General features: G+C 43.7%; 1 protein-coding gene across 1 annotated transcript in view; it reads left to right on the top strand.

Annotated features, from left to right (window-relative positions):
* The first annotated feature begins 9007 nt into the window (after positions 1–9007).
* Positions 9008–24740, top strand: part of LOC106612959 (connector enhancer of kinase suppressor of ras 1) — a 99447-nt gene continuing 83714 nt past the window's right edge. Inside the window, exons 1-2 of the mRNA XM_045714239.1 lie at positions 9008–9150; positions 14868–15025. Of these exons, the coding sequence (XP_045570195.1) occupies positions 9099–9150; positions 14868–15025 (210 nt within the window). The 5' untranslated portion in view covers positions 9008–9098. The remainder of the gene's footprint in view (positions 9151–14867; positions 15026–24740) is intronic.

Below are 24740 nucleotides of genomic sequence, written 5' to 3'. Positions count from 1 at the left end.
TAAGGTGTGCTGGAGATCTTCGGAATAAAAGAACAAGCATTGATACAGCATGCTATATGGTATGAGTCATTCAATCATTTGTTAAGGCCACCTAAATATGACAAATCCCTAGCCCTCAAGGCCCCCCATTTTTAGCCAAATAAAAACCCAATTTGGACCAGCCCATCTGGCATTTGCCAGAATTGCACTATGGCCTGTCCGTCCCTGCCCCTAGCAAAAGACGCCCCACCTAGAAAAGGCTTATCCAACAGTACACCCATTTTGCTCATAGGAGTAAGCATAACTGTTGTAAGAAAAGTGATCTAATTTACATGGGTGATCTAATAATATTGAGAGGTATTGCATGTGGTATAATTTGGCACATGTATAGACTGCACTCAGCATCACTGCAATCTCAGTGACTGGACCAAATGTTCACACACTGACATCTTGGACTGTAGATTAATAACTAAAGCTCAGAGTGGGGAAGTAGTGAATAAAAAAAAGGGGGGAAATCATTCACTTCCCAGAAGCTGTGGCCACTGGGCCATTCGTACAGTACAGTAGAGTATAACTAATGGATTGTTTTCTCCCATCAAGACAGATCCATTACAAAGTGCTCTTAGCCGGGTTGGGGCACGCTAATGCCACCTAGGGGTGGTCATCCATCATACAGTCTGTGTCACATTCAATTCTGTCCCCAAACTCGAATTACTCGTTTGTCCCAGTGTTTGATACAGAGCAGATCCAGACAGGCACTTCCATAGTGGTCTACCGTCCCCAGACTCCAAGAGAATCCTACAGACACTTCCTCAGTGGTCTACCTTTCCCAGACTAAATAACTCTGTTGACCCTGTTACTGTCAGTCATTATTACACACACACACACACACACACACACACACACACACACACACACACACACACACACACACACACACACACACACACACACACACACACACAAATCTAATCAAAGAAAGTGGCAGTGTGGTTGTGCATCGAGCAGCACACTTTTTAACTAAAAGGAAGTAGGTTTGATTATTTGATGCTGCATGCTATGTATAGAGGACGACTTTCAGTGTACACACAGTGTGAACCAGCGCATAAATTGAGATCATGGTTTTCAATCCCAGAGCTAATCCTCATTAAAAAAAATATATATGAATTCAATCAAAAATTCTATACATTTTCCAGATTGTAATTTGACTAATTATCCACTTATGTTCATTAGCTCAATTCAGGTCACGGTGGATGTTAAAGCAGCATATGGGTGGTAGTTGTCATAGGGGACATAGGGATTTCTTCCTCCCTCCAAAGCCGTGGTGATGTCATCATCGGTGAAGATCGGTGAAGATGTCATCATGTGACTCGGAGGTGTTCCCCATCAGTAGAGACAACCTGGGGACACCCTTCCCGGATGGCACTGAAGGATCATGGGTGATGGGTGTAGGACTCAGTCAGGGCCATGTGCAACAGAATGAAGTCCCTCCCTTCACTGCCATGATTCATCACTGCCAGGGAGCGGGGGTTGTGGGTGTGTTTTTGGGGGGTGCATGCGAGAGAGAGAGAGAGAGTGTGCATGCATGTGTGTAGTATGAGGCTGCCTAAAGCCCAGATTCTCTGAGACAGGGGGAGTTGAGCGTGATGTCTGGACTGAATACTAAATATTTGAGTCCCAGAACAGGGACCTTAGATAGAATAAAAGAAGCTGACATTATTATTTCACTTCATTTTCAATTGGAGTCAACGCTGATGAAAAACATGGAAGAGAGAGACGGAGATGTGTAGAATAGTAAGAGAAAGGATTCAGAATCCCTCTCCTCCTTGTACAGTATATATGTACCATAACAGTAATCTAGCAGTATCAGAAATGCAGACAGCACTTCCGTATTAATTAAGATCAAGAGAGATGTATGGAAAAATTGTTGTTTGGCGATACTGCATAAGATGGCCTACACTTGTCATCAAAGAGGTCATGTTCTCCAGCTGCAGTTAGAATTTTCAACATGGTTACTATGTCAATACAACGGTGTTACTAGGTGTAATTATAATCTCGGCAACCCAGAACTAAAATCTAGGGACAGCTTGTTATGTGCATCTGTCCACAAGAGATTAGTGCAATAACAATGTTCCTACACATGTAGAAGAGCAACTTACATGGGGAACTTCATCGCTTTTTAAGTTTACATTTGATTAGATTTTATTTATTAGGATCCCCATTAGCCGACGCCAATGGCGACAGCTAGTCTTACTTATATTCAGCACAATTCCAGTTTCTACATATGTGGAAACAACTTTCTTTTTTTTAATATGTTTTCAGTATTATATGGAAACTGCAATTTTATCCTATGATGTAATCATCTTCAAAACAATTCAGTAATTTTCCAAAAATACAACAAGAGGGCATTTTCTGGCTCTTTGCATCCTTGCAAAACTTATTATTTATTTATATCACAGCAATTTGTAAATAAAAGACTCTGTAAAATATTTTAAAAAAAACATCATATCCAGATAGAGTACTTTTTACACCCTCTGCTAATCTGAGTCCAACCGGCCTCACTGCTCTCCTAATAGGGTTGCAGCCAAATTAATTAGCTGCTTAATGACGGAGAAAGTGCAATCAGCCAACCACCAATGGACTCTGTGGCGAGGAGCAGAGCACTAATTATGAATAATTCACTATGGCTAGATGCCAATCAACACTAAAAAGCATGAACATAAATGCCAATACACTTACTGATTGTTTATTAAGGTATAGTGAGGCAGAATGTGAACGAGTGATGTTGTATTGGGAAATGTCATTGAAGAGAGGGTATATCTTTTTGCAAAAGCGTCATATATATATAACCTGACGGAAGGCTAAACAGAGAATGAAAAGGAGCTTGACAGCAATGTTTTCCTATCAGTGTTCTCTGTCATTGACTTTAAGCAAGAGAATAATTGTCATTGACTTTCAAGGCAGTGTCACGATTGTCCTAAGGAGTGGACCAAAACGCAGCGGGAAAATGTATACTCATCTTTTTTATTTGAAGAAGGAAAAACAAAATAAACACATATACAAAACCAAATGACTCCAAACAATCCTGTCAGGTGCAACAAACACTAAACCAGGAAATAACTACCCACAAACCCCCATAGCACAAACACCTCTATAAATAGGACCTTCAATCAGAGGCAACGAGAAGCAGCTGCCTCCAATTGAAGGTCAACCCAATAAACATAGAAATAGACCAACTAGAAATAACATAGAAATACACTAACATAGAACATAACCCAAACAACCCCGAAACACCCTAAACAAACACCCAATGCCAGGCCCTGACCGAACTAGAATAACAAACAGCCCCTTTACTGGTCAGGACGTGACAGGCAGTGAGAGACCGGAAGCCATTGACTGCTGCGCTGAGGCCTGTGGTTTCACTGTAACTCTTGCTGTGCTTTAGAGCAAAAATGTCATGTTGAGACTTGATGTTGTGTCATAGGTATTCAGACTCGTTAAAGGGAGGGCAAATTTAATTGAGACATAGGCCTACATGTAGTAACAGGAAGAAGATGGTTTGTAGTACCATTGCATGAGCCAATCCATTTTTATTGACTGTTGAACTATGCTAGTGTGTGATGACATTTCCAAATCAATAAAAATAAACGAATAGTGCCTGCATGGATTTATCTACCATAATCGGATACTAAGCTCCTGCCAATATACACTTTATATACAAAAATATGTGGACACCCCTTCAAATTAGGGGATTTGACTATTTCAGCTACACCTGTTGCTGATAGGTGTATAAAAATCGAGCACACAGCCATGCATTTTCCAGAGACAAACATTGGCAGTAGAATGGCCTTACTGAAGAACTCAGTGACTTTCAACGTGGCACGTCATAGGATGCCACCTTTCCAACAAGTCAGTTCGTAAAATGTCTGCCCTGCTAGAACTGCCCCGGTCATCTGTAAGTGCTGTTATTGTGAAGTAGAAACATCTAGAAGCAACAATGGCTCAGCCGCGAAGTGGTTGGCCACACAAGCTCACAGAACTGGATCACCGAGTGCTGAAGTGCGTAGCACGTACAAATCGTCTGTCCTCGGCTGCAACACTCACTACCGAGTTCAAAACTGCCTCTGGAAGCAACGTCAGCACAATAACTATTCGTCGGGGGCTTCAGGAAATGGGTTTCCATGGCCGAGCAGCCGCACACAAGCCTAAGGTCACCAAGCGCAATGCCAAGCGTCGCCTGGAGTGGTGTAAAGCTTGCGCGCCATTGGACTCTGGAGCAGTGGAAACGCATTCTCTGGAGTGATGAATCATGCTTCACCATCTGGCAGTCAGATGGACGAATCTAGGGTTGGTGGATACCAGGGAAACGCTACCTGCCCAAATGCCAAGTGCCAACTGTAAATTTTGGTGGAGGAGGAATAATGGTCTGGGGCTGTTTGTCATGGTTCGGGCTAGGCCTCATAGTTCCAGTGAAGGGAAATCTTAATGCTACAGCATACAATGACATTCTAGACGATTCTGTGCTTCCAACTTTGTGGCAACAGTTTGGGGAAGGCCCTTTCCTGTTTCAGCATGACAATGCCACCGTGCACAAAGCGAGGTCCATACAGAAATGGTTTGTCAAGATCGGTGTGGAAGAACTTTACTGGCATGCACAGAGCCCTGAACTCAACCCAATCGAACACCTTTGGGATGAATTTGAATGCTGACTGTGTGCCATCTCCCAACATCAGTACCCAACCTCACTAATGCTCTTGTGGCTGAATGGAAGCAAGTCCCCGCAGCAATGTTCCAACATTGAGTGGAAAGCCTTCCCAGAAGAGTGGAGGCTGTTGTAGCAGCAAAGGGGGGGGGGGGGGGGGGACCAACTCCATTTGAATGCCCATGATTTTGGAATGAGATATCCGACGAGCAGCTGTCCACATACTTGTGGTCATGTGATGTATAATGTGGATACTCTGTTACACAACAAAGCAGTTATATACCGAACAAAAATATAAACACAACATGCTACAATTTCTAAGATTTTACTGAGTTACAATTCATATAACGAAATCAGTCAATTGAAATAAATTCATTAGGCCCTAATCTATGGATTTCCCATGACTGGAAATACAGATATGAATCTGTTGGTCAAAGAAACCTTAAAAAAAAGGTAGGTGTATGGATCAGAAAACCACTCAGTATCTGGTGTGACAACCATTTGCCTCATGCAGCGTCACCCAGTTGATCAGGCTGTTGATTGTGTCCTGTGGAATGTTGTCCCACTCCTCTTCAATGGCTGTGTAAAGTTTCTGGATATTGGCAGGAACTGGAACACGCTGTCGTACACGTCGATCCAGAGCATCCCAAACATGCTCAATAGGTGACATGTCTGGTGAGTATGCAGGCCATGGAAGAACTGGGACATTTTCAGATTCTAGGAATTGTCTACAGATCCTTGTGGCCAAACATGAGGTGATGGCGGTGGATGATGATTGGTACGACAATGGGCCTCAGGAACTCGTCATGGTATCTCTGTGCATTCAAGTTGCCATTGATAACGCAATTGTATTCGTTGTCCGTAGCTTATGCCTGCTCATGGCATAACCCCAACTCCACCATGGGGCACTCTGTTGACAAGATTGACATCAGCAAACCGCTCTCCCACATGTCACCATACACGTGGTCTGCGGTTGTGAGGCCGGTTGAACGTACCGCCAAATTCTCTAAAATGATGTTGGTGGCGGCTTATGGTAGAGAAATTAACATTCCATTTTCTGGCAACAACTCTGGTGGACATTCCTGCAGTCAGCATGCCAATCGCACACTCCCTCAAAACTTGAGACATTGGTAGTATTGTGTTGTGTGACAAAACTGCACATTCTAGAGTGGCTTTTTATTGTCCCCAGCACAAGGTGCACTTGTTTTAATGATCATGCTGTTTCATCAGCTTCTTGATAGGTGACACCTGTTAGGTGGATGGATTATCTTGGCAAACGAGAAATGCTCACTAACAGGGATGTAAACAAATTTGTGCACAACATTTGAGAGAAATAAGCTTTTTGTGCAAATGGAACATTTCTGGGATCTTTTATTTCAGCTCATGAAACATGAGACCAACACTTTACATGTTGCGTTTATATTTTGGTTGCCATTCTCAGTACAAAAACAAGACATATCATCCTTGCATTTTTTGGTTCAGTGGGAATGCTGGTATTACAAATTGGGCAAAAGGACCAATAGTACCCAGGTCTGAATGATCTCCACAATCAAGTGACTACTAGACTAGAGCCTCTTGACCCATTGCAGGTTATGGTGACCTGGTCTGTGCTCCGTTACAAAGCTTCAATCAAGCAGAAGTTACTACCCTTTTACTTTGAGTAGCCTGTGTGCAGACATGAAAGGAAAGGTTATAGGGCAAAGCAATGCCTTACGTCAGATAGAGCGACCAATCCGCCTGCACTGTCGGTTGAGGGACGAGCGATGCCTAGGTGTGACGCCACCTGTCGGATGACAATGAGGGCAAATAGCATTAATAGATGAATAAACACTAAAAAGGTAAAGATATTGGTATGATGCAAATCCACTCTTCTTGATATAGTGTAGTAAACATATAAAAAGACCTTGGCATTTACAGTAGGCTATATGCCATTGGGCTATATGCCATTGGGCTATATGCCATTGGGCTTGAAAAGGGTAGGGTCTTTGCTTGGCTACCCATCCCCATCGCTCTGGCCAAAAGCCACGCCCACTAACGGTTAATGAAGCAATAGATATAGCAGCTGAATTAAATTCAGTATGAGTTCTCAGGCAAAGAGAATCTCTCCTCTATCTCCAAGTTTGAGAATTAACGTAGCAGGTTAGGATAATTAATGTGGCAGGTTAGGAGAACTAACATAGCAGGTTAGGAGAATTAAGGTGGCAGGTTAGGAGAATTAACTAAGCAGGTTAGGATAATTAACGTGGCAGGTTAAGAGAACTAATGTAGCAGGTTAGGAGAATTAACGTGGGAGGTTAGGAGAACTAACGTGGCAGGTGAGGAGAATTTACGAAGCAGGTTAGGATAATTAACGTGGGAGGTTAGGATAATTAACGTGACAGGTTAGGAGAATTAACGTGACAGGTTAGGAGAATTAACATAGCAGGTGAAAAGAATTACCGTGGCAGGTTAGGAAAACTAACGTGGCAGGTTTGCAGAATTAACATAGCAGGTTAAAAGAATTACCGTGGCAGGTTAGGAAAACTAACGTGGCAGGTTAGGAGAATTAACATAGCAGGTTAAAATAATTACCGTGGCAGGTTAGGAAAACTAACGTGGCAGGTTTGCAGAATTAACGTAGCAGGTTAGGAGAATTAACATGACAGGTTCAGAGAGCTAACGTAGCAGGTAGGGAGAATTACCGTAGCAGGTTAGGAGAATTAACATGACAGGTTCAGAGAGCTAATATAGCAGGTAGGGAGAATTACTGTGGCAGGTTAGGAGAATTACTGTGTGGCAGGTTAGGAGAACTAACGTTGCATGTTAGGAGAATTACTGCATGGCAGGTTAGGAGAATTTACGTGACAGGTTAAGAGAATGAGGTTGAGGTTAGCGAAAAAGCTACAAGGAAGCAGCAACGCAAAATTGGTCTTGAGTGGCAACCAATCTTCCCAATTAGGTGTTAGGTTTTCATACACCCACTTATGTTGATCCTCCCACTTATTTCGCAACGTCCACTTTCAGACAAAATCCAGGTATTTAGTAGTTTATTAGGATCCCCATTAGCTGTTTCTGAAGCAGCAGCTACTCTTCCTGGGGTCCACACAGAACATAAAACATGACATAATACAGAATATCAATAGACAAGAACAGCTCAAGGACTGAACTATATAAATTTTAAATAGGAACAATAGAACCAAAAAAGGTTCTACGGACAGTTACACGCATACCACAGGAGGTTGGCGGCACATTAATTGGGGAAGACGGGCTCGTGGTAATGGCTGGAGCGGAATGAGTGGAATGGCATCAAATACATCAAACATATCGTTTGATGCAATTCCATTGGCTCCGTTCCAGGCATTATTATTAGCCGTTCTCCCCTCAGCAGCCTCCACTGACGCATACAGTACATACATTATTACATATGCATATTTAGGTTAGAGGTCAGATAGGGGCATCACGTTGTGCATTGAGGTGCTTTAAAAAAAAAAAAATGTAAGCAAATGTTGTTTGCTTGAGTTTGCTATTCTGTATGCAGTTACCAATGACTAGCTCCTCTATCCCTCTATCATCATGTCTGATTTGAAAGAGAGAAACACCAGGGGGTGCAAAATGTCAAAGGGCAGTCTCTGATGCCTTGGCCTTTCATCCGGCTTGGATTTCATGAGGTACATTCAGTATTGCAATGTTTTCTAATGGTCCAGCCACACACTTCACAACTGTTTCCTAACTATTCCAAGTCAAACTATTCAACTGTAACCAGACAGGCAACAAAAAGAAAGCCAATGCTACGTTATTTCTACACTAATGACATTTGTGTATTATTGGATACGATACTCAGATGAAATGTTAAATATGTTTTATGTGTCATCTCTTCCTAACTGAAGCCCGTTTGTGTTAACGTTATTTTGTTGGTATATTAATAATTCACCAATACAACTCACATTCAATGGTAAACTATAGTTATTTGGAGTAATAGTTAGTAGTATAGTTAGTTTAAATAGCTGCTACGTTACACTTGGCTCTTTCACTATTGCTAAAAAAGGAACAAACTCCTAACCACTCTTGAGAAACAAAACCTATTCCCAAAAGCAACGAACTTTGGAATAAGAATTAAGTCGACAAATAAAGACCAGCCTTCACTACTCGTTGCAATTCTTTCGGTTAATCCCTCATCAAATGATGTAGGCTAAAGTTTGAAATAATGGCAGTATTCTACTGTACCACTCCCACCGCTCCAATGTGAGTGTGAATAACAATATGTGCGTCTGAATCATAGGCAGACAACTTAATGCTATTGGTTCGCGGAGGGACCTGTACCTGTCAGTGGGAGTGCCCATCGTCGGGATGAAATGTTCCTTCCTCTGATCCAGAGGAGTAGAGTCCGTTGAACAATTCGATTGGGAATAATTTCATCAACATTCCCAGGACTCCCAGCATGCAGCCTATAACGTCGTGGAGCAAGGAGAGAGTGAGCGACTGGCTCAAAGGTAGGCTATAATTGGCGCTGTTTGTGTTTGGCAGGTGAGTTTAATTCGGTTTTCACACAGGTAGCCGTAAATAGAAGCGCCACGAATCCTCTTGGAAGGGTAGGTGGAATGAGGAAGTTAAATTGATAGGGGCCAAGTCTGATTGATAAAGCTGTAATACACAATTAATTGGTATATCATATATGTAGCCTAGCCTGATACTTTTGCCTGCAAAATCGTGTAAATGTTTCTTACAAGCCAGAATGTTTTATATAATTAGGCCGACATTTAAACTTACTCTACCGGTTGTCTGTACGGTTTGTCCTTCAAATGCTTGAAATTTGAGACAAGATATCCACAGGAAGGTATTTTTTTACCTGACCTTTTTAGAGTCGGAACCATATGCCGGTAGCTATATGGTTCGGTTCGCCACCAAGGTAAAATTAGTTTTCTTTTGGAAATTCGATGTCCTCTTGTCAATAACTATTGAACCAGGCATGCCATAACAATGACAATTTTATATTCTGAGGATGGGGAGCAATTGACACCTTTGTCAATTCCTTTTTTTTTTAAGTCTTAAAAAATATATAACAATTCCACACCAAAAAATGTGTAGATTGCTCGCCATCCTCCCCGATTCAGAATATACAATTTTCATGGCATGCTTGGTTTTACAGGCATTAGTGTCAGGTTGTAGACTAAAGCGTGAGTATAGTATGTCACTTTCTACATGTATTGATTATGTGGAACTATTGGAATGTGCTGTATTTTATATTTTTTTTCAAAGCAGCCAAATGGGTCTAAATTACACCAATACTGCAGCCATTATTTTCAGCGAGTAGAAACTTGTCCAGTTACTCAAATGCCTCTGACAGTCTGAGAAACTTCTAGAATCTGTTACACACAACAGTTTAAGCTTGAATTTGTAGATAGTCCCACACACTTTTTTTAGTTTGCTTATAGGCTGTTTTTGTTCATAAGAGCATATTTTCCACATTCAATGATTTAAAAAGGTCTGCACTGAGTTTATACCATTGCAATATGGCAATAATAGCTGAGAAAGAATGGCGCCGAAGGGGATGTCTGCCGTTTTACGGGCTCCTAACCAACTGTGCTATTTTGTGTTTTTTCACATTGTTTGTAACTTTTGTACATAATTTTGCTGCTACTGTCTCTTATGACCGAAAGAGCTTCTGGATATCAGAACAATGATTACTCACCTCGAACTAGACCAATATTTTTTCTTTAATGAGTCCGTCACGAAGGATATGCTGCTTCTCCGAGACCAGGCCCAAATCCCCGGCATTCGCGTGAAGAAAAGACGGAAATACAAGGGGCGATAGGGGTGCCTTGTGAGAATTCGTCAGCGAGAGGGAAAAAACAACTCTAGACCACATTTACTCCACACACAGAGATGCATAGAAAGCTCACCCTCAATTTGGCAAATCTGACCATAATTCTATCCTCCTGCTTACAAGCGAAAACTAAAGCAGGAAGTACCAGTGACTCACTCAATACGGAAGTGGTCAGATTACGCGGAGGCTACGCTACAGGACTGTTATGCTATCACAGACTGGAATATGTTCCGGGATTCATCCAATGGCATTGAGGAGTATACCACCTCAGTCACCAGCATTGTCAATAAGTGCATCGATGACGTCCCCCCCACAGTGACCGTAAATATATATCCCAACCAGAAGCCATGGATTACAGGCAACATCCGCACCAAGCTAAAGGCTAGAGCTGCCGCTTTCAAGGAGGCAGGACAATAATCTGGACACTTATAAGAAATCCCGCTATGCCCTCAGATGAACCATCAAACAGGCAAAGTGTCAATACAGGACTAAGATGGAATCATACTACACCGGCTCCGACGTTCGTCGGATGTGGCAAGGCTTGCAAACTATTACGGACTACAAAGGGAAACCCAGCCGCGAGCTGCCCAGTGACGCGAGCCTACCAGACCAGCTAAATGCCTTTTATGCTCGCTTCGAGGCAAGCAACACTGAAGCATGTATGAGAGCACCAGCTGTTCCAGACGACTGTGTAATCATGTTTTCTGTAGCCGATGTGAGCAAGACCTTTAAACAGGTCAATATTCACAAGGCCGCGGGGCCAGACGGATTACCAGGACGTGTACTCAAAGCATGCACGGACCAACTGGCAAGGGTCTAACACTGACATTTTCAACCTCTCCCTGACTGAGTCTGTAATACATACATGTTTCAAGCAGACCACCATAGTCCCTCTGCCCAAGAAAGCGTAGGTAACCTGCCATTAAGTGCTTTGAAAAGCTGGTCAAGGCTCACATCAACACCATCAGCCGAGAAACCCTAGACCAACTCCAATTTGCATACCGCCCCAACAGATCCACAGATGACGCAGTCTCAATCGCACTCCACACTGCCCATTCCCACCAGGACAAAAGAAACACCGATGTGAGAATGCTATTCATTGACTACAGCTCAGCATTCAACACCATAGTGGACACAAAGCACATCACTAACCTAAGGACCCTGGGCCTAAACGCCTCCCTCAGCAACTGGATCCTGAACTTCCTGACAGGCCACCCCCAGGTGGTAAGGGTAGGCAACAACACATCTGCCATGCTGATCCTCAACATGGGGGCCCCTCAGGGTACGTGCTTAGTCCACTCCTGTACTCCCTGTTCACCCACGACTGCGTTGCCAAGCATGACTTCAACATCATCATTAAGTTTGCTGACGACACAACAGTGGTAGGCTTGATCACCGACAACAATGAGACAGCCTATAGGGAGGAGGTCAGAGACCTGGCAGTGTGGCGCCAGGGCAACAACCTCTCCCTCAACGTGAGCAATACAAAGGGGATGATTGTGAACTACAGGAAAAGGATTTCCGAACAGGTCCCCTTTCACATCGATGGGGCTGTAGTGGAGTAAGTCAAGAGTTCCATGTTCCTTGGTGTCCACATCACCAACAAACTATCATGGTCCAAACACACCAAGCACCAAGACAGTTGTGAAGAGGGCACGACAATGCCTTTTCCCCCTCAGGAGACTGAAAATATTAGGCATGGGTCCCCGGATCCTCAAAAGGTTCTACAGCTGCACCATCAAGAGCATCCTTACCAGTTGCATCACCGCCTGGTATGGCAACTGCTCGGCATCTAACCATAAGGCACAACAGAGGGTAGTGCGTAAGGCCCAGTACATCACTGGCCAAGTCTAGGTCCAATAGGCTCCTTAACAGCTTCTGGAAACAGAAGATACTCTACAGGAAGGACGGAATCCATCCCAATCATCTTGGCTCCTGGACTCTGTCTACGCATTTCAAGGCAGCGGTGAAACAATGACTTATCAATCACCAGCTCTGCTAATCCCTACCATTCTGACAGAGTCGTCATAATGCTTCATTACATGTTCATTATCCCAGGGGCTTTGATAGACACAATGTAAATAACTTAATGTATGTCCCCCTAATTGTCCTGAATACCTTTGTTAATCCTACAGCTATTGTATGCAGTAATCATGAGCCTATGAACCAGAGTTACACTGTTAGCACTGAGACGGTGTGCCCTAGTAGGAAGACCACTTTGTGCAGCTCACCCTGCACTATCAAGTCTACTTCTGATAAGCTTCCCAGTAAAGCATTTAAAAAAATTAAGCAACCCAGAAAAGTGCTAAAAATAGCCCATATTAACATATACAGCCTGAGAAACAAGGTCCATGAAGTCAATAACTTGCTTGTAACAGATGACATTACTAGAAAGTGTGTGCCCTCAGGCCTGGAGGGAAGCTAAAGTCATTCTGCTACCCAAGTATAGTAAAGCCCCCTTTACTGGCTCAAATAGCTGACCAATCAGCTTGTTACCAACCCTTAGTAAACTTCTGGAAAAAATTGTGTTTGACCAGGTATAATGCCATTTCACAGTAAACAAATTGACAACAGATTTTCAGCACACATAGGGAAGGACACTCAACAAGCACAGCACTTATTGGCTGAGAGAAATTGATGATAAAATTATTGTGGGGGCTGTCTTGTTAGACTTCAGTGCAGCTTTTGACATTATTGATCATAGTCTGCTGCTGGAAAAATGTATGTGTTATGGCTTTACACCCCCTGTTATAATGTGGATAAAGAGTTACCTGTCTAAGAACACACCCCACATGGACTACAGCGGTGTCAGCCACCGGCAGCTGTGTTAGAATGGTAGGACGCAGCATTGTAATGTCCTGTACTCGTGCCTCAGGTGAGCACAGGGTTTTTGCCCCGGGAACCAAGATGTTTCTCACCATAGAGCTGCCGATGATGACAGCTGGTGAAATGGTTGGGGATGTCTGGTTGTTCTTTAGCCTTGAGTGGTTTAGAAGACCCTTCGAGAACCGATGAGAGGTGTGGCTTGATGGACCCGAGCCAGCCGTAGAATCCATCATGGCTGATGAAGGGAAAGATCTGAACCCACGGTAGAAGCCACTGGAGAGAGAGTGGGAGACAGAACAGGGGACAAAGTCGCAGGTACCTCTGGATCCAATCTCAAAGCGGAAGTCCTCCGGGATGAAGGCGCCGAAACATCTGGATCCAAGGCAGCGAAGCTGTTTTGAAGACTGTGTCCGGCATGGATTGCCCAGCAGCTTTTGTGAGTTTGCTACTGTTTTTATAAGAGTAGCCATAGTCCGTATTGCCCCGGAATTGAGCAAAATAAACAACTCCTGCAACGTTGAAAACGTTTGTTAGCGACCTCCATTTAAAACTACAGGCTAGCTGGGCTTCTGTGATTCTCTTCTTGACAGGAATTTACTAAGAGTTTGCTATGAGCTACAGTGTATTCGCAAATACAGCACGCACCCCACCTCCCAAAACATGAACAGCCAGTGAAACGGCAAACACACAAGCAACACACCTGAGTCACACACCAGTACGGCAAACGAAGAGAAAGCGGAGAACTTGCTCTGTATGGATCCTGCCTGCTCATACACTACACGAGCAGGAGCTGACCAACTCGCAAGTTGGTGCTGTAGAAACGAGCAGTAAATTGGGGGGCAGTGAGACAAAACACTGGTCAACAAGTTAGTAATTGATTTAATAACGAGGCATCATCTCCTCTGTGATTGGAAATTATTACAATGCTGTTGCCATGATGATAACGGTAAAGATACAGATAATGACCATGACAATGCTGTTGTGATGAGATTAACATGATGATACGGTAAGAAATTAGGATGATGGGTATCACTTTATTTGAGGGTGTATAAGGATTGTTGGTTAAATAAACATCTAGCCCAGTGTTTTCCTGGTCCTAGCCTGATGACTCACATTAAATGATTCCGCTGCACTGTCGTTCACTACTTTAGTCTGAGACTTCCATCATTGAAGTTGTTTGTGGTGATGAGGGGCACAAGTGACGTTCTGGCCCAACCCATCGGTTTCTAGACCAATCAGACGGCCCCGAATGTGTTAGCATTCGGTGAAGGGTCAGGGAGGTACTCCGCTCAAGACTCATTGCAGAGAAGAAACGAATGTCCGTGGGCGTGGGGTAACATTTGGTTGCCAGGAGACTGGGGACCCAGAAGGATGCATATGTTTGCTTTTGCCCTGTAGGTTTGATGATTAGATGATAAGTTGAATCAAGTGTGTTCGTGGAAGGACAAAAACAATAATGTCCACTAAGGTAACTGCACATTTGTCAGAAAATGTTAATAAAAGCTTGAAAAAAAATCTGATTATCCATGTGTGGTCTCTCTCTCTCTCTCTCTCCAGGTCTGGACGCCCCTCTTCAGCAGTACCCCTTCAAAGAGTGGCAGGTGACGGGGTTGGACCTGCTGCAGCTCTCCTCCCAGGACCTGGAGCGACTGGGCGTTCACAAGATCAGCCACCAGGAGCTCATCCTGGAGGCTGTGGAGAAGCTCTGCTCCCTGGTGAGACCCGGGCTGCTGCTCCCTGGGGGCTGGAGTGCTCATTGATTGATACAAGGCCCAAGGTTTTATTTTATTCATTTAAAAAAAAAATCCTGGTTGGAAGATTTCTGGAATAAACAGGGAATCCCAAATCCTTCTACCAGGATTTCTGGAATAAACAGGGAATCCTAAATCCTTCTACCAGGATTTCTGGAATAAACAGGGAATCCCAAATCCTTCTACCAGGATTTCTGGAATAAACAGGGAATCTCAAATCCTTCTACCAGGATTTCTGGAATAAACAGGGAATCCCAAATCCTTCTAACAGGATTTCTGGAAAATGTAGGAATTTGGTGGAAAGTTACCGTCATTTTTGGTTGATAAATACAATTTGATTTGTCACAACTGGTGTAGACTTTACCGTGAAATGCTTGCTTATGAGCCCTTCCCAATGATGCAGTTTAAAAATATAACACACAATAATGGATTTGTATACAGGGAGTACCAGTACCAGATCAATGTACAGAGGTACCAGGTATTTGAGGTAGGTCTGTACATGAAGGCAGGGTAAAGTGGCTAGACATCAGGATAGATAGTAACAAGGTATTTGAGGTAGAGCTGTACATGAAGGCAGGGTAAAGTGACTAGGCAGCAGGATAGATAATAATAAGGTATTTGAGGTAGATATGTACATGAAGGCAGGGTAAAGTGACTAGGCATCAGGATAGATAATAACAAGGTATTTGAGGTAGATCTGTACATGAAGGCAGGGTAAAGTGGCTAGACATCAGGATAGATAATAACAAGGTATTTGAGGTAGATCTGTACATGAAGGCAGGGTAAAGTGGCTAGACATCAGGATGGATAATAACAAGGTATTTGAGGTAGATATGTACATGAAGGCAGGGTAAAGTGACTAGACATCAGGATAGATAATAACAAGGTATTTGAGGTAGATATGAACATGAAGGCAGGGTAAAGTGGCTAGACATCAGGATGGATAATAACAAGGTATTTGAGGTAGATCTGTACATGAAGGCAGGGTAAAGTGGCTAGACATCAGGATAGATAGTAACAAGGTATTTGAGGTAGATCTGTACATGAAGGCAGGGTAAAGTGGCTAGACATCAGGATAGATAATAATAAGGTATTTGAGGTAGATATGTACATGAAGGCAGGGTAAAGTGGCTAGACATCAGGATAGATAATAACAAGGTATTTGAGGTAGATCTGTACATGAAGGCAGGGTAAAGTGGCTAGACATCAGGATAGATAGTAACAAGGTATTTGAGGTAGAGCTGTACATGAAGGCAGGGTAAAGTGGCTAGGCATCAGGATAGATAATAACAAGGTATTTGAGGTAGATATGTACATGAAGGCAGGGTAAAGTGGCTAGACATCAGGATAGATAATAATAAGGTATTTGAGGTAGAGCTGTACATGGAGGCAGGGTAAAGTGACTAGACATCAGGATAGATAATAACAAGGTATTTGAGGTAGGTCTGTACATGAAGGCAGGGTAAAGTGGCTAGACATCAGGATAGATAATAATAAGGTATTTGAGGTAGAGCTGTACATGAAGGCAGGGTAAAGTGGCTAGACATCAGGATAGATAATAATAAGGTATTTGAGGTAGAGCTGTACATGGAGGCAGGGTAAAGTGACTAGACATCAGGATAGATAATAATAAGGTATTTGAGGTAGGTCTGTACATGAAGGCAGGGTAAAGTGGCTAGGCATCAGGATAGATAGTAACAAGGTATTTGAGGTAGATCTGTACATGAAGGCAGGGTAAAGTGGCTAGACATCAGGATAGATAATAACAAGGTATTTGAGGTAGGTCTGTACATGAAGGCAGGGTAAAGTGGCTAGACATCAGGATAGATAATAACAAGGTATTTGAGGTAGAGCTGTACATGAAGGCAGGGTAAAGTGGCTAGACATCAGGATAGATAATAACAAGGTATTTGAGGTAGATCTGTACATGAAGGCAGGGTAAAGTGGCTAGACATCAGGATAGATAGTAACAAGGTATTTGAGGTAGAGCTGTACATGAAGGCAGGGTAAAGTGGCTAGACATCAGGATAGATAGTAACAAGGTATTTGAGGTAGAGCTGTACATGAAGGCAGGGTAAAGTGGCTAGACATCAGGATAGATAATAACAAGGTATTTGAGGTAGAGCTGTACATGAAGGCAGGGTAAAGTGGCTAGGCATCAGGATAGATAATAATAAGGTATTTGAGGTAGATCTGTACATGAAGGCAGGGTAAAGTGGCTAGACATCAGGATAGATAATAAGGTATTTGAGGTAGATATGTACATGAAGGCAGGGTAAAGTGGCTAGACATCAGGATAGATAATAACAAGGTATTTGAGGTAGGTCTGTACATGAAGGCAGGGTAAAGTGGCTAGGCATCAGGATAGATAATAACAAGGTATTTGAGGTAGATATGTACATGAAGGCAGGGTAAAGTGGCTAGGCATCAGGATAGATAATAACAAGGTATTTGAGGTAGATATGTACATGAAGGCAGGGTAAAGTGGCTAGGCATCAGGATAGATAATAACAAGGTATTTGAGGTAGATATGTACATGAAGGCAGGGTAAAGTGACTAGGCATCAGGATAGATACGAGTAAAATAAAGAACAAAGTAGTAGTAGCAGCAGCAAATAATGAGTGTGTGTGTTTTGTGATGTGTCGTTGTGTGTGTGGGTGTGTGTGTGTGTGTGTGTGTGGTCAGTGCAGATAGTTTGGGTATCATTAATTGACTATTTAGCAGTCTTATGGCTTGGGGGTAGAAGCTGCCTCGGAACCTGTTGGTCCGAGAGCCGACGTTTTGGTACTGTTTCCCGGACAGTAGCAGAGTGAACAGTTTATGGCTTGGTGGTTGGAGTCTTTGGAAATTCTTCGTGCTATTCTCTGATACCGTCTGATTTAGAGGTCCTGGATGGCAGGGATGTACATGGTCTGTCCGCACCACCCTCTGTATCTGACAAGGGTGGTGCATTCGCCATACCAAGCAGTGATGCAGCCAGTCAAGAGGCTTTCTATTGCAGCTGTAGAACTTTTTGAGGATCCGAGGACCCATGACAAATCTTTTCAGTCACCTGAGGGGGAAAGGTGTTGTCGTGCCGTCTTCATGACTTCATGACTCTTTCTCCTATAGTCCACAATCAGCTCCTTGGTCTTACTGACGTTGAGGGAGAGGTTGTTGTTGTCCTGGCAACACACTGCTAAGTCTCTGACCTCCTTCCTGTAGGCTGACTCATCAGTGACGGTAACCACCGCTGTGTCGTCAGCAAACTTGTTGATGGTGTTGGAGTCGTGGGTGAACAGGGAGTACAGGAGGGGACTAAGTACACACCCCTGAGGGTCCCACGTGTTGAGAGTCAACGTGGCGGAGGTTGTTGCCTAAGCTCATCACCTTGGGCCGGCCCGTCAGGAAGTCCAGGATCTAGTTGCAGAGGGAGGGGTTCAGTCACAGGGTCCCTAGCTTGGAGGGGACTATGGTGTTGAACGCTGAGCTGTAGTCTATGAATAGCCTTTTCACATAGTTATTTCCCCTCTTGTCCAGGTGGGAGAGGGCAGTGTGAAGTGCATTTGAGATTGTGTCATCTGTGGATCTGTTGGGGCGATATCCGAATTGGAGTTGGTCTAGGGTGTCTGTGTAAAGCTCTTTTTCATTTCGTTTCGGGCTAAATAAATGTAGCTGTTTCAGAAACACAGATCTGGGTCTGTACCAGCCTAAACAAGTGACTGCTTCTATTCTAACCTTTTCAAGTCCCCCTCTGACATTCATCAACTGCCATTTACAGATTACAGCAGAGGGTTGAGTTATTAAGTTCAGGCTTCATCTGGTGTTTTATTGTTTTCACTTTGCCTGCAGAGAGGTGTGTGTGTGTGTGTGTGTGTGCGCACACGCACGCGCTTCATCTCCAACCAAAGGCTAACACAAAAGAAGCTAGTGGTAATTCTTCTCATATGCAAGTTACAGTGTGGGGAACGTTTGTTGTCACTGGCTAACAGGCTCCTCCTCTTCTCTCCAATTTCCCATGTCTTCCATTCTCACTCTAAGTTTTCCCCTAATTAAATTGTCTCTGCTCTCCTCCCTCCATCCATTGCTTTTTCTCAACACAAACTTTCTGTGGACTCAGTCTCAGGTCACTAATGGAAACAGAGGACACATTTCTGTGTTTCACCGCTTCCAAGTTTCAACGTGCTTTGTTTCCCCTGGGAGGATTAATTTAGTCGAAGGGACGGTGCCAGGGCCTGTGGGTTTGAGTGGCGTAACCGCGGATGCCAGGCCGGGGCTAAGCCGTTGATCTGATTGTAATGGTCTGCTTTAAAAATAACTGAATAACAAGGGGGTTTCTGCCCTTCATGATTTAATGAGGTTGTCTCAGAGTAGGAGTGCTGATCTAGGATCATGTCACCCCCCTGTCCATGTAATGCTATTCATTATGATCTAAAAGGCAAAGCTGATCCTTGATCAGCACTCCAACTCATTATGAATACAGACCTTGGTCTTTCCTATGGTCTGAATGGCCCCAGCAGCATGTAGTGACTAAAGGTCTGATCGGGTGCAGGGTGCTATTAACTGTAATACTGTAATGGTTTATGGTAAGCTTTCCGGAGGGAAATGTTATGAACTACAAAGGACTCATATTGAGATTTGTAGCTGCTGTGTGTGTGTGTATTGTCCATCTTCGTTTCTGTGTGTGTGTACTGTCCATCTTCATGTGTGTGTGTCCATGTAAGGAGATTTTTATCTCTGAGGTGTACATCCTTGTGTGTGTGTGTACTGTCCGTCTTCGTGTGTGTGTGTCCGTGTGAGTGTATGGGGCTTTTTATCTCTGGAGTGTACATCCTTGAGTGTGTGCCGTCATAGGGCTCCCGAGTGGCACAGCGGTCTAAGACACTGCATCTCAGTGCAAGAGGCGTCACTGCAGTACCTGGTTCGAATCCAGGCTGTATCACATCCGGTCGTCATTGGGAGTCCCATAGTGCAGGGAGCACAATTGTCCCAGCGTCGTCCGCGTTTGGCTGGTGTAGACCGTCATTGTAAATAAGAATTTGTTCTTAACTGACTTGCCTCGTTAAATAAATAAAATAGGAACTGGTCAGACACCCATAATTACCATCTACTGTATTGAAATATACTGCTCAAAAAAATAAAGGGAACACTTAAACAACACATCCTAGATCTGAATGAAATAAATAACCTTATTAAATACTTTTTTCTTTACATAGTTGAATGTGCTGACAACAAAATCACACAAAAATAATCAATGGAAATCCAATTTATCAACCCATGGAGGTCTGGATTTGGAGTCACACTCAAAATTAAAGTGGAAAACCACACTACAGGCTGATCCAACTTTGATGTAATGTCCTTAAAACAAGTCAAAATGAGGCTCAGTAGTGTGTGTGGCCTCCACGTGCCTGTATGACCTCCCTACAACGCCTGGGCATGCTTCTGATGAGGTGGCGGATGGTCTCCTGAGGGATCTCCTCCCAGACCTGGACTAAAGCATCCGCCAACTCCTGGACAGTCTGTGGTGCAACGTGGCGTTGGTGGATGGAGCGAGACATTATGTCCCAGATGTGCTCAATTGGATTCAGGTCTGGGGAACGGGCGGACCAGTCCATAGCATCAATGCCTTCCTCTTGCAGGAACTGCTGACACACTCCAGCCACATGAAGTCTAGCATTGTCTTGCATTAGGAGGAACCCAGGGACAACCGCACCAGCATATGGTCTCACAAGGGGTCTGAGGATCTCATCTCGGTACCTAATGGCAGTCAGGCTACCTCTGGCGAGCACATGGAGGGCTGTGCGGCCCCCCAAAGAAATGCCACCCCACACCATGACTGACCCACCGCCAAACCGGTCATGCTGGAGGATGTTGCAGGCAGCAGAACATTCTCCACGGTGTCTCCAGACTGTCACGTCTGTCACGTGCTCAGTGTGAACCTGCTTTCATCTGTGAAGAGCACAGGGCGCCAGTGGCGAATTTGCCAATCTTGGTGTTCTCTGGCAAATGCCAAACGTCCTGCACGGTGTTGGGCTGTAAGCACAACCCCCACCTGTGGACGTCGGGCCCTCATACCACCCTCATGGAGTCTGTTTCTGACCGTTTGAGCAGACACATGCACATTTGTGGCCTGCTGGAGGTCATTTTGCAGGGCTCTGGCAGTGCTTCTCCTGCTCCTCCTTGCACAAAGGCGGAGGTAGCCGTCCTGCTGCTGGGTTGTTGCCCTCCTACGGCCTCCTCCACGTCTCCTGATGTACTGGCCTGTCTCCTGGTAGCGCCTCCATGCTCTGGACACTACGCTGACAGACACAGCAAACCTTCTTGCCACAGCTCACATTGATGTGCCATCCTGGATGAGCTGCACTACCTGAGCCAGGTGTGGGTTGTAGACCCGTCTCATGCTACCACTAGAGTGAAAGCACCGCCAGCATTCAAAAGTGACCAAAACATCAGCCAGGAAGCATAGGAACTGAGAAGTGGTCTGTGGTCCCCACCTGCAGAACCACTCCTTTATTGGGGTTGTCTTGCTAATTGCCTATAATTTCCACCTGTTGTCTATTCCATTTGCACAACAGCATGTGAAATTTATTGTCAATCAGTGTTGCTTCCTAAGTGGACAGTTTGATTTCACAGAAGTGTGATTGACTTGGAGTTACATTGTGTTGTTTAAGTGTTCCCTTTATTTTTTTGAGCAGTGTATATAAATACAAATATCCATAAAACATTTTGTCATGGTTGATTGTTCTCCGTGGGTCATGTGACCATTTCCTTAATCACAGAGCTATACAACACGCATGACCATAAGTGGTGTGTGTGTGTGTGTGTGTGTGTGTGTGTGTGTGTGCAGACAAATTACCAGCTCCTTGAAATTGTGAAAAGACACTCGAATGGACCTGTAATGACTGTCCATTAAAGTATGAGGCCATCTACCGTCTATTCTTCTTCCCCAGATAGTATTTTTCTTGTACGATATATATATATATATATATATATATATACATACACACACACACTAGGGATGAAACGCTTCACAAAACTCACGGTATGATATGGTACGGTTTCAATACATCAACAAAATAAATGCCTGAGAAATATGTCATTTGTATTTAGATTTTCCATTTATTATAATAGTAAACATGGGTAGCTTGAATTCCCAAGAGCATATGGAAACAAACAGACAACAAAAAACAGCAGTGCCTGCCTTATAACAGGAAATAAAAGTCCAGCAGCATATATCAACATTAAGTCACATAGCAGTGCCTTGAACAAAATAGGACCACTTCAGACTGGTTACTTGAAAAAAAAAAAAAATCATTTTTATCAGATTTTCAAGTTTTTCTTTAAGCAGATTAGTCTATTCACATGATCTGCAGTCAGCACTGATGGGCTTGCTGTGACAATGTCAGCCGCTGTGGAGAATTCTCTCTCGCTAGGGACAGAGGTCCCAGGCACAGCCAGGTAGCGCCTTGTTAACATGGCAACATGAGGGTATATTAACTCTTTGGTCTTCCACCATGTAAGTGGATCAGCATCCAGGGGAATACAGTCCACCTCCTTGTATGAGGTCACCACCTCCTCTATGACCTTGACCTTTGACTTGTATCTCTGCTCCTGGGTCGTGAACAACTCCCCAAAAAGCTCAGCCATGGCAGACTTATTTTCTGGAGGAGAACCCCTGTCGTCTCTGTAGAGGGGTTGGCTCCTGTGGTATCTGTGGCTTGACCCTGCAGAATTAAACTAGATGAAAATTACTCTCTCTGAAGTGGCTTTAAAAAATATGATTTGTTGTTAGAAATATATATTAGGCACTTACTATTATGACAATTTACAATTATTTCTTTATAATTCATTGTTAAATCACTAATTAATAAAATAATAAATGTCACATTAACAAAATAAATACAATACCTGTTGTATATTGGTCACAATCTCTGCTGTGAGTTCATTGTAGACTCAGACGAGCAGCAGCATGAGCAGCATGCAGGTGCAGCAGCATGCAGGTGCAGCAGGGACTTGAGCCAGGGGTCCATGTCTAGGCTCCAGGTTAACTCTGATGGCAGTCTTGACATCCCTTACTGCGGGTTCATCTTCATCAGATGCCACCAATGATTTCAGGATCATTGATTTTCATAGGCAGGACCATGGAAACTGATGGAATGCTCTGTGTTGTGACTGTTTTGAGAGGTTTGCACACTTTGACAACTTCCTCTGCTAGTCTTATGTCATTTTCAGAGAAAGTCACTATCTTTGACATTCTTCCTCACAGCTTGATCAGTCAGTGTAGAATACACCGCAACTTTCTGCTCAAGGTATCTCTCAACAATGTCATGGCTTGAATTCCATCCTGTCGGGACATCTTGGATTAGTTTGTGGTTTGGCAGCTCCAGCATCTCCTGTTTTGGCTTGAAAACATGTGCAGCACTTGTGTTTTTATGAAAGACGGATACCACCTTCCTGATCTTTGCTAGGAGTTGAGAGATTGGATTCACTGACATTGCTTTATGAGATGTAGATTAATAACGTGAGCAAAGCATCCTATCTGTGGCCCCAATCCAGCTAGTGCAACTGTATTTACAATATTTCTCGCATCGTCAGTGGTTACAGGAATCGTTACATTATCCCTCTCCAACTTCCACACTGCACCTACATCCCTTAGCTCTTCCCCCACGTTTACACTGGTGTGACTACTCTCAAGGGGACGTGTTTGAAGGACATGGCTTTCTATCTCCCACTCTGCCGTAATGAAATGAGGCGTTACAGTAAGGTAACTCTCTGTAGCTCTAGACGTTAGAGCAACACACCGCGTTTCTGACAACTCGCTCTCAAGTTGTTCTTTAGTTATTTTGTATAAGGCAGGTATTAATGTCTGGGCAAAATGTGTAAGGGGAAGGAATAGTGAGGCGCGACTAGACCACTTGAAACATGTTTCTGAACCCCGTATTCTCCACCACAGAGAAGGGTCTCATATCTGCCGCTATATATTTAGCTGTCGCTGCGTTGATTTGTTCATCCCTACGGGAGTCTGCCGCAGGTTGATGCCTGAAGGCTGGGGGGAGAAGTGGTTGCCGATTGGCTGCTGATTAATTTTTTCGCCTAGTCCCACCGGTTGGCACTTTGGGGTGATGTCGGCCTAAATGAGTAGTCATGTTACTCGTATTGCCACTCGAATAGGCTATCGGCGGTGGACAGAGCCCACATGTTGTAGAAGTTTTATCCACCACTCGTTGGCAATCCCCGTTATAATTTACAGGGAAACTGAAATGTTCCCAGACTGCAGACCTGAATGAAACTGGGGCGTCTTCTCGTTCTGGCTTGCCATGTTGCTCCTTTGCATTTCGCTAACTGCTAATTCCTTCGTGAATTAATTGCTGCTACGACGCTCTCTCAGCTCTGTTCTCTCTGGATTGAAATAACTAATGAGCGGAGCTGCATACAGCTACGATACAAAACTTTTTTTTTAAAGACAACTTTATTTCTATGTGGATATTTTTCCCACGTTAATTTATACGCCATTGGTTTATGCAATATATTTTTTTACAATGAAATATACATATTTTCCTAGCTATAATATATGATGAATGTATTGTTCGGTTCGCAGTGCGTGCCGAACCCGTGGACCGTTTACCGAACGGTTCGATACGAACACACGTACCGTTTCACCCCTAATATACACAGTACCAGTCAAACGTTTGGACACACC

Source organism: Salmo salar, chromosome ssa01, assembly GCF_905237065.1.
Source record: "Salmo salar chromosome ssa01, Ssal_v3.1, whole genome shotgun sequence".
Lineage (NCBI taxonomy): Eukaryota > Metazoa > Chordata > Actinopteri > Salmoniformes > Salmonidae > Salmo > Salmo salar.
This window is presented reverse-complemented; position numbering and strand designations above follow the sequence as displayed.